Genomic DNA, 11,387 nt, shown 5'->3' with positions numbered 1-11,387 from the left:
TAATACAAGCTGGCATAGGAAGGACGGATGAGGGTTAATAAAAGTAGGAGACAGAGAGAAGGAAAGAGGTACATTAGTGGGAGAAGTAAAGTGCTGGGTAAGAGGGAATTGGTAATAGAGCAGTTGGAAGAATAAAAGATTAACCAGGGTTGACCTCCTATAATTCTCCTCAAGTTCATTCAGTTGATCCTCATATTGCCTTACTTAATTGGGTTTTTTATGGTAATTTTATTGTAGTTTTAGCTATAACATTTTTCTAGCATATCTTCAAAGATGCCTCAAGTGAAAGAATACCTGGGTGGTGGCAAGGGGCACAACTACAAGCATGTGTGTAGAACCTGACTCCTAGGCTAGAGTAGCTGACTTTCTGTCACCTGTTATGATGGAGACTGTTGCTCTGTTGTTCAAATTCTACACCTTCCGACAATGCTCCATTTCCTGTTTGTAAGATTTATGCCTTCATTTTCATCAGGAGATCCTCTCATCTTTCTGGATGTCTTTTACTGCTCCTAATGTACTTGCATTTGAGATTTAGTCCATTTATTGCTATAAAGCAGGTTTCATTTGTGTCACAGTCCTTATCACTGTTGTGCTTTATTTCTAAATTATTTTTACAAATATTAAGTAGTGGTTTGGAATAGGGTGGAGATGGGGTCGTTTCTGGTCTCTAGGGTTGATTTTTATTGCCTCGTTGATTTTTTTTATTGTTTATAGTATTTATATATTTGATTATCCCCTGTTAAAAGACTTTTATAGATGTTGACAAGTTGTTAGGTTTTGAAGACTGACTTTTAAGACTATGAAGAAAAAGGGACTGATAATGTGAGATCTGTGTGGTCTGCATTGATTTTCTCCTCTCGCAGGATACAATGGCCATCTCAGTTACCAAATGCTTCTTCATCCAATCCCCTTTAACAGACTTTAGTGTGAGAAGCTGGCATTACCCTCAATAGCGAATATTATTTTGAGACTGCAACATGGAAAGAGGATTAACCCTTGCTTCTAAAAGTAGTGAGATATAGGATATACAGATCAGTGCACATTTTTTCCACTACTTCAATTATATATGGCAACTTGTTTGCAGGTGGTCCTTTTCTTTAGACATATCAAATCGTCATCCCCTCCAACACTTGCCATCCTCAATTTCAGATGGACTAGTATGGTTGTATGAAAAACAATACTCTCATCTTCATTTCTTTGTGGATATTTTCAAACTCTAGATAATTCGCTTTCATTCTGCTTTGGTTTAAATGATCTCTTATCCTTCCTGTAATTACTTTCTGCAGCTTTTGTCAAGTTGACTGGCCCCCATGTGCCTTCCATATTTAGGCACAGGTTTCTCTACGTTTGTCTTTTTTTTTTTTTTTTGCTCCCGACAGTGACATCTTGATGTCTTCAAGCCTCTGTACACTTACATGCCTTATCAACTTGTCGAGCACCTGAAATGGGGCTGTCATCTGCAGTGGGGTTTGGATTTTTTTTTTTAATATCTTTCGCACCAACATTCTCCTGTGTATACATGTAGATGCTCACAGGGTGGGCATATAGATGGGCTTTGTTTGTGCATGTCACTCATTTCCAAAGTGTTTTAACCCCTGAGATGGCCCTAGCTCACCCTTTAGGCAGGCACATCACAGATCTCCAGTCTTCACCTAGGACTGAGAAAATTAATTTTCACCGCAGGCATGTGCTTCAAATTTTTCACCCAGAGAAAGAAAAGCAGGAACTGCCATGACAATTTTCTCCTTCCCCCATCTGGCTCCTCCAGTATCCTGGCCAATATTGGAACCAAGGTTGTCAGGACTTCAGCCTTCTCAATGCCATGGAGCTAGCAAAAACCTTCTATAACTTGCCAACAATGCTATTTCTTCATTTCCTAGCATACAGATTTGAACTGATTTTAACCATTAGTTTAATTACTAGTGTGCTTGTCAAAGCTGGACTTTGTTTTTTCTCAAGTATTTCCTTAGCTGAACTTACGTTCTTTCATTTATAAATCATCACCTCCAAAGCCCATGAAAGTGTAATAGATCAAAAAGAAAAAATAAACACCAGCAACTGCAACACCAAGTTGCACAAGAGGAACAATATTTCTGGGGGGGCATTGGTGCTGGCCTCCTGATCTCTCTCATCTCCCAGACCCCTTTACATAAATGTATCACTCCACAGTAAATTGTGAGAAAATGATAAACACTCTAAGAGTGAACAGATTAGTCGCATTAACTCTGACACTGTAATCTCAACAGCAGTACAGCAAAAAACAGAACTGGAGAATGGAGAACAAGGAAATAACACCTGACTAAATGGATGTCAAATACTTGCAGGAAAGCCATACTACTGTGCATGTTCGTTATATTATAGTTATGTACTCTCAATAAGTCTGCATCTGTGTTGTCTGTTTTCAACCTTCCTCAACTGATGGATCTTGGATCCATCCTTGGCCACTCCACAGACTTTAGGCTGCATAGCTCAAGTTCCTCCCCTTACCCATAATCCTCCAACTACTCCCGAGTTACCTCAGATCGAGTTTGCCCTCAATTTAGTCAATCACAAAGTCAGAATGGAAAAGCAACCAATAGTAATTTCTGAGTTAAGTAACACAAAAGTGAAAAAATGAGAAATAGAAAGGGAATCAGAGAAAGAAAACTCTGGAGCCCACACAGCAGAAACTAGCCAGGAATATCCCTCAGGCCATATCAGGTACCAGACAAAAAGGGGAATGGGGAATGGTGATGGAGAAGTTGATGAAGGATGAAAACAGACAACACAGATTATAGTTACGTACTTACCATAACTCTGAATATCTGATATTGTCTTCTTCATCCATTCCTCAACTGAAGGGACAGACTCTCCAGCTAGATTTATTTATTTATTTATTTGCAGTTGGTTTACCAGGATAGTCCACTGGGCCAAAAAGAACCTGTTTTCAATGGAGTCCTGGGAGCTCCATAAAACATACACAAGATAAATGCTCCATACAAACAATACACATGATCAAAGTTGTAGTTTACATAGTAATACAGAAGTACAAATAAGAACATGGCATGTAAAGATACAGCTCAATATATTCACAAATAAAAGTTATAAAATATAAGTAAATATTTACAAATATATACATTCCTACTGTAGAAATACAACAGTAGGGCACAGAATGCATGGGATGCCTGAGGGTGCTAGTAGGGAGGAGAGAGGGATGAGAGTTAGAAGAGGAGAGGGGAGGTGTTTGGGGAAAAAAAGAAAAAATAAGGTGGAAGAGGAGAAAGGGAGGGAGCAAGGGAAGAGCAGACAGGGGAAAGGGTAGGGTGAAGGAGTTATGTGGGGTGTGAGCATGAGCATTCCCAGAGAGATATAAGATACAAGTGAAGGGAGGATTTGAAGGTAGCGTGGCTGCCGATGGTACGGAGAAATGGTGGTAGGGAGTTCCACTGGTTTGCTAAGGCAAAGATTAATCTTGGGTGGTCCTTTAGGAAGAATATTCTGGAGTACTGCACAGACGAAAGCTGCTGTATTCTTTGATAATACAATCAACTTGTAATGAGCTATAAAGTTACGGGTGTTGGACCATACAGCAGCTGCACAGATATCATCTAGATGCTTTAGACTAAAATGTGGAAGATGTAGCCATACACCTGGTGGAGTATTCTTTAGGGCATTTAGGTAATGACAGGGCTTTGTTTCTGTAAATAAAGGTAATCCAATCAGTGAAACATGTGGCTAGAGTCACTTTTGACACTGCTGTGCCTAATTTAGCATTACAAAACAATACAGTTCTGAATTCATCAAAGCATTAGTCCTGTGAATGCAAAACCTGAATAGTCTATGAACATCTAGTAAATGAGGCATGTATTTCTTTGAGAATTTTGGAAAGAAGAATGGAAGGCTGACTGATTATGGCTACCTGACACCATGTTGGGTAGAAAGAAGCGTTTCTCCGAAGTGAAACCCTGTCCTTGTGAAAAATCAGGTAAGGTGGTTGAGAAGAAAGTGCTTGGAGTCTGGATACCCATCTAGCTGAGGTAATGACAACTAGAAAGAGTTTCCCAGGACAAAAATGTTAATTCTGTTTTTGCTGATGGTTCAAAGGGAAGCGGATTGAGGGCCTGAATAACTAGAATAAGGTCCCACGGAGGTACAGGATCTTCTATAGGAGGGTGGAGCAGTAATGGCAGCCAACTGCACCTTATCAGTCGAATAACTAGCTGCTTCATCGAAAATGGACGGAAAATCAAGAATAGATGTAATCAGTGCAGAAAAAGGATCCAACTGTCTCTGAGGGGCTCAAGTAGAGAAACTTCTCCATTTATTTTTTATAAAGTTTCCTATTGAAAGCTTTTTGGAATGACAATGATGTGGTGACCAAGGGAGGAAGGCTTGGAACTTCTAGCCATCACTGAAAGTGGAAAAACCATGTGGTCAGATTGATAGATAGTACATCTGGGTGAGGCAGTCTGGAAGTATGAGACTGAAAGTCCTGAAGAGGATCCAATACCCAGGGAGGGTGAAGATGATGAGGCCAAACAAAGGGAAACCATACTTGGCGAGGCCAGAATGGGGCAATGAGGATCCCCTTGCTCTTCCGTTGCTAAGTTTTCTGAAAAAGCTTTGGAACAAGAGGAGTGTGGAGGAAAGGCATAGAAGTAGACCAGGGGGCCAATCATGGACTATATCATCTCTCAGTGACTCCCCCTCCAGGAGGATCAGGGCAAAATACCTGCTGCATTTGGTATTGAAGGGGAGAGGCAAAAAGCTCACAGAACTATTGGCCCCACTGGCAAAAGATCAGGGTCATGACTGATTGGCTGAGAGACCCCTCATGAAGGAGTAAAATGGACCTGCTTAGTTTTTCTGCCAGTACACTGGTTTTCCCAAGAATATGCACTGCCAAGAGAAAGGAGTCGGATGAGATTGCCCATTGCCACACACTCACTGCCTTCTTGCAAAGTGTGTAAGATCTGGTTCTCCCCTTGTTTGTTGATATCAGACTACTGACATGTCTGTCTGAAATGCAACCATCCCTAGTGGGAGAACATTTTGAAATGCCTGCAATGCATATAGGACTGCTCTCATGTATAGGACACTGATGTGAAGACTGGCCTCCATCTGAAACCATGTGCCTTGGACTGTCCTTTCCAAGTAATGCCTCTCCCCACCACACTTGGGAGGTGTCCATGGTCACTGTGGCCTTGGGGGAAGGTGTAGGAAGCTGGCTCTGCATGAAGCCACCACGCTATGCATCATATCTGCAAACAGTCGTGATGCTAACTGAAGTTGACACTGGCTAATGCATTATTGACTAATGTACTGCTAGCATCCAGTGTAGTATTCTCAAGTGAAAATGTGCCAAAGGAACTAGAACTATGGATGCTGCCATGAAGCTGCAAGACTAATTTGGCTGGAGATGAATGAACAGCAAGGATGTGTAATACCGATTTCCTTAAGGTCTCAAATCATGTTTGAGGTAGGCTTGCCACATTTTATTTTGGTCTAGACAAGTTCCTATGAACTTCCGAATTTGTGCTGGACAAAACGGAGACTTGGAATGGTTTATGGTAATGCCCAGCTGGGAACAGAGATGGAGAATTGATCCCAGTATTAAATTAGTAGAGGCTTGGCGGAAGCAGATAGGAGACAGATGTCGAGATAAGGAAACACCCAGAATCCTTTCAGTTTCACGTTATCTGCAACCATTGCCATACACTTGAACACCCATGGGGCTGTGGTGAGACCAAGGGGCAGAGCTCTGAACTACTACTGATTGGCTTCTAGCTGGAAGCATGGGTATCTCCTGGAGTGCCTTGATACGACAGAACCCATCCTGGAGATCTGTAGAGTACATTCAATCATCCTTCCTTAAAAGAGGCAGAATCGACTGAACCATGACCATCTGGAACTTAGAGTCTTTCACAAACTGATTTAAATTGCTGAGATCCAAAATTAGTCTGAGGTCCCCAGTTTTTTCTGGTATCAAAAAGAACGTCAAATAAGTTCCGGATCCTTGCTGCTCTAGTGGGACCAGTTGGATGACTCTCTTCTAGCAGTTTTTTTTTTCTGTAGCTGCGGCCTTCCCCTGACTGGGTGGAACACTGGGAATTTTTCTGCTGCATTCTGGGAGAAAAATTGAAAATGGTTTTGGCATCTGGATAGTATACGCTGTACACAGGAATCTTTGGTAATGGAAATCCTGGCTTGTGGATGCAGAGATAGGTGCTAGCCTCCCCCCCCCCCCAATGCCTCCAGAGTGCAGCACTCAGGTAACAGCTTATCCAAAAATGAACCTCTGAATAGGGATGCCACCTTTTCAAATGCCCAAAGTGGGACATTTTTGGTACAAACGTCAGATTTTGCAGGGCGAAATATACCCACGGCCAGTACAAAGGACAGAACTTCACTTTTTTGCCTAAATAAAAGCTTATTCTTGTAGCATTTTAGTTGCTTATTCCGTTTCTTATAACATTTAGGTGTTTCAGATACAGAATAATTGTTTTATGCAACTATTACATAAAATATAGGAAATAAATTTGTCCTAAAACCTCAGGACATTTGCCATTTTTACTACTTTTTTGCAGGACAAAACTGCCCAAAGAGGGACTTGTCCCTCGCAAAGTGGGACAGGTGGTAACCTTACCTCTGAATTTATTTGACATATGTTGACTGGGTTAATCTGACTGAGCCGAAGCCCTTTTTCAGCGGAGGCCGGGGGAGAAAAGCTCCACTGATTAAACAATGCAAGTAGAAACAAAAGTCATATACAGTTGATTATAAAAAAAACTCTGATACAGTAAATTATAAAAAGATTTAAAAAGATTTAACCTGAAATGAGCAGATGATTAACAAGCCCAGAGAGTAAATGCATTCCAACATTGATAATGTGCGAGAACAGGTAAGAGTAAAGAACTAGGTTCCATCAGTGTTATATAATAAGCTTGATATTAGATGAGACTGAGTCAATGTATGACTTATGAGTAGGGATGGAGGGGGGGGGCAAGTGGTGGTCAGTCAAAGAGGATAGTTACAGTGGCAGATCCAAGTACTGTTTAGTTTTTGTTAAAAGTTTTGTAAACTGTGTGGGTGATTGATATTGCTGATATCCAAGGGAAGTTTGTTCCAAGACTGGGATGGGGAGTAGCTGTAAAGGTTTTGTCCTATTCTAATTTTAGACTTCTATATTTGAAGAAGACTTTGTTCAACACTGCGCAGGGACCTTGGAGGGGAGTAGGGTGAGACAACTGAGGCAATGTTTGGACAAAACAAGGGTAGATACAAAACAATTAATTATTTGAAGCTGATAGAGAAGTAGATGGTGGGGAAATTCTAGCCAGTTTAACTTTTTAAGAGCAAGGCAGTGGTGCGAGTGGTAGTATTGATCAGCAGAAAATCTACCAACTTTATTATAGGTAGATTCTAGTTTTCTGAAGAGAGTAGTTTGATGGTTAGTGAGGATTTTTGAGACATAGAATAGACTGGGGAGAAGGCAGGCATGGGATAGGGAGATTTTGTCTTTATTGGATAAGAATGTTTTGTTCCTGTAAAGAAGTCCCAGTTTTTGGTGGGTTTTCTTTACATTGTTACATCATACAGACTGATGAAGGGGTAGATCCCTGAAAGCGCTTACCACTGTTTTGTAATGATTTATTCTTTGTAACTTTGTTTTGATTTTTTTTCTTTATTTTTGTAATAAATTTCCCAGCTGGGGTACTGTCAATTTAGATATCTTCTTGGGTGGAGCCAAGCCCAAAGACTTTGAGGAAGGACAGTGGTCAGAGGAACTCTTCCTTGACTCCTCTCTGCTGTATTCCCCAAAGATGTCAAAGAGGAAGATGGTGCTCCAGAGTCTGAAGAGGATGAAAGTAGACCTTTCAGAATTAGCTTATTCTTTCTTTAAACCAAGGCCCTTATAATGAAACTAGTACAGATGTCACAAGAAGCATCAAGATGCCCTGGACCCAAACAGTATCCAGATTTGGAATCTTATGCCTGCAAGCGGAGCATTTTTTGAAACCACTAGGTTTTTCTGACATGTTTAAAATTATTAGAAATTACCAAAAATGTACAAGTACTAATAGTTAAACAGTGAAGAAAGCAGAAAATTATGCTGAAAAATACCAGCAATAAAACTAAAGATGTATGAGAAGGATAGCGAGAGAAAGAGCCAAGGGCTTATGGTCCAAGCATCAAAATTACTGTAGAAATAGAACAATTAGCTGTCTGGTGGGTTTACTTTTCTTCGGTTTACGTTTTTTAGGATGGTCAAGTGGTTACTTACCTGGAGTGGTAAGTCAGCGTTACGAGATGTCTGTGTGGTAGTTCTGTCGGCCTTTTCGTCTTGGTGTTATGAGTTTCGGGTAAGTGAAATTTCATTCTTGTAAAGTAGTCCCAGATACACACACACACACATATATATATATATATATATATATATATATACATATACACACACACACACACACACACACACACACACACATACACACAGGCAGAAATAAGAATAAACCAAAAGAGAAAAATACTGAAATACGGTAATAAAGGAGTGTACTTATCTCAAAGAATAAATTGCTCAGAAGCAAATTGCTTGAGCTTATGGTGACCACCTCTGGGTAGGGTCCTCCACTCTCTCATGCACTACTCGACCTCAGGTTATCTGGGTCACAGTCAGGGCCTTCACTCCTCTATGCTAGAAGCAGCTGTAATCCTGTGGTCTTTTAACAGCTCTTGTACATAAAATATCTTCACAGCTGTCCTTCTGCCACCTACTTCATAAATTAAGAAAGGCGCACACATTTTCAAAGAAGACAGTGAGTAGTACACTACAAAAAATAATCTTACATTGGAGCTTACTGTTTATACTCACAATTAGGGAACAGTTTGTTTGGATCTACTGACAAGACACAGGCCACAGACAATGTTAACTATGACTACTTTGGGAATGCTGCAAAATCAATATTAACTATTTTCAAGAATGGTTTGCAGCTCAAAACAAGTCTTGAATTTGATCAATAAATTATTTAGGATAGAAGGGACACCCTTTTTTATTAGTTTATTTATCCTATTTCTGCCCACTTCCCAAACACACACCGCTGTCTCTCTCACTCCTCACTCTGTGGCAAAAGAACACTGTAGTCAGGGCAAAAGCCATGAAGCCAGATAGCTGGATACACAGTGGATATTTTCTGCTCTACACCCTTTTCAGTACAATGATAGCAGATACTGTGTTGTAGCAGAACTTGGAATACTGGACCCACTGGAGAGTATGCTACCAGGCTCACAACAACCCCTGACTGCAGTGTTATTGCAATTATTGCACTTCCTGGCATGATGCAGTACTCAGCACTGGCCCTATCAACTGCTGCTATACTACGCGGTCTCCACCAATGACATTCACACAGATGGCCAAATAACCTTCCTCTTCCTGAGATGAAATAGTTGACTCATCCATTCACTTCCATTCCTCTAACTGGTCCCTGTTGCATCTAGAATTCTTAACCAAACCAAGATCACCAAGACCACGGTCAACATGCCACTCATCTGCATCAAGAAGGCAGCATAAGTGGATCTGTCTTGCCTTTGTGTGCAATGTTACAATGAGGTAGTCTAGATGAATGCTCTAAAACTCTTCCACCTTAATGTCTGGTCACCAAGATCTCCAAGTACAATCTGCGAAACAGCCTACTAAGTGCTATTAGTCTAACAAAGCAATGACTTAAATAAAAATGCTGCATTTTGAGTCTCCATCTAGCCAATAAAGAAGGTAAAGATTTGCCAGAATACAGGGTTTCTACTTACATGTGCCTGGCATACATGTCATTGTTGAGGAACACAGTTCAATCACTCGGACTGTGGGCTGCCCAGGCTCAAAAGGAGGTACCGTTAAAATAGAGATCTGTGAAGGCAATAGCAAAAGACAGTAAATGATGCATAAAGTTCTGACATATCATACATGTAACTACATTCTTCCTGAAAGCAAAACAAAGCAATGTTTCAGTAAAAAGAAAACTTTTAAAAATAGAAAAACAATACACTGGCAATTCAGAAGCTAATTCTCAAACTGTTCAAATAAATGTCCTATAAATAATAGCAATTTTCTTAATACATATTTATTCAAGGTTCAGTTGGTAATTAAATTACTCTTGCAATTTTTCAACATATCCAAGAATTTAAAAAAACAGGCAATTACTGTTTACAAGACATTTCATGTTTCAAGGAAAATTTAAAACAATATGCAAGCACAGTTCATCATGCTGAATAACTACTTTTCTACTGTCAGGTTTAATTCCCTGTCACAAAAAAGCTGCATATTTCTTTACTAAACTTTTATATACATACAGCTTTTGCTGATCTTATTTATAAATGCTACAAAAGTTATCAGATACCTCAAACATTACTTATTACCATTAAATGAAACGTGTTCAGATAGGGAAAGCCTAGAGTTGACAAATCTATTACAAGTATCAGTGCTTAAGTATAAAAACTTGTATTCACAACATTTAAAAGTCTTGCTTAAAAACGTTAATCACTATTTTAGAAACAGAAGTCATATAATGGATAGGAAAAATTAATAATAATTGGCTGAAGGCAACACTGCATAAAGACAGCAGAACTGGTTTGCAAACAAAGAATACATTTGAGGAGTTGAAAAATGGCAGCTGTCACAACTGTGTGCCATGATTCTCTTTTATAAGTGTGATAATCAAGGTTTCAAACATTGTCTGAGAGAGAAAACTACATTTTCATGGAGGTAAAATCTACACACTCCCATTGCAAGGGGTTTTGCCCCCTGTACCCTTTACTTAAAATAAATTCCATGACTGTTGCACCTTGGAAAGGGGAATTTCTCCTATACTGAAATATATCAAACCGCATTTCTGCATGCCCTGATGGTCACAAATGGTCAGTTACAGTAAGTATGCAATATTTGTTTATCAGAAAAGTCCAGCTGGCCAACATGTTATTCCTTTTCAGCACAGGTCTGGGGAGAAAAGCACAATACAGCAGCAAAGAACCTGCAGTAATGCCAAGATGGACACTAAGCATTTAATGCTGGATAACAAATAATTAGAAACAAACAGCTGCAACAAACATTTGTGGAAACTTATTAATGTATCTACACTCTGAAGTCAAGAGTTGGATAACAAGAATAAGTCCAGCAGAAATTACAGTTCCATGATGTATTTAACTGGAAAAGACAGAATCACTCCCGTCTTCAGTTTGTAACTTATTAAAGCAATGCTCCTACTTTGGAGGACAGTCGAGGCTTATATTTTTTCCCCAAAGTAAAAGTCAGTAGAGCTCTTGGATTGACAGTCAGTAAGCCCATATGATAAAAAATTAACTTAAGAATGAAATCTGAAAACATGACAAAATAGCACAAGTCGCCCCCTCCCAACCCTTGG

At 39.8% G+C, this 11,387-nt stretch overlaps 1 protein-coding gene across 1 annotated transcript in view; it reads right to left on the bottom strand.

Moving 5' to 3' along the window:
- CHM (CHM Rab escort protein) overlaps positions 1 to 11,387 on the bottom strand; it is a 1,989,252-nt gene that overhangs the window by 262,880 nt on the left and 1,714,985 nt on the right. Inside the window, exon 12 of the mRNA XM_044057753.1 lies at positions 9,781 to 9,877. Within this exon, the coding sequence (XP_043913688.1) occupies positions 9,781 to 9,877 (97 nt within the window). The remainder of the gene's footprint in view (positions 1 to 9,780; positions 9,878 to 11,387) is intronic.

The sequence above is a fragment of the Protopterus annectens genome, chromosome 15.part0 (assembly GCF_019279795.1).
Source record: "Protopterus annectens isolate FY-2018-M chromosome 15.part0, PAN1.0, whole genome shotgun sequence".
Taxonomy (NCBI): domain Eukaryota; kingdom Metazoa; phylum Chordata; order Ceratodontiformes; family Protopteridae; genus Protopterus; species Protopterus annectens.
Note: the sequence above shows the minus strand (reverse complement) of the source record. Positions and strands in the feature narration are given on the sequence as shown.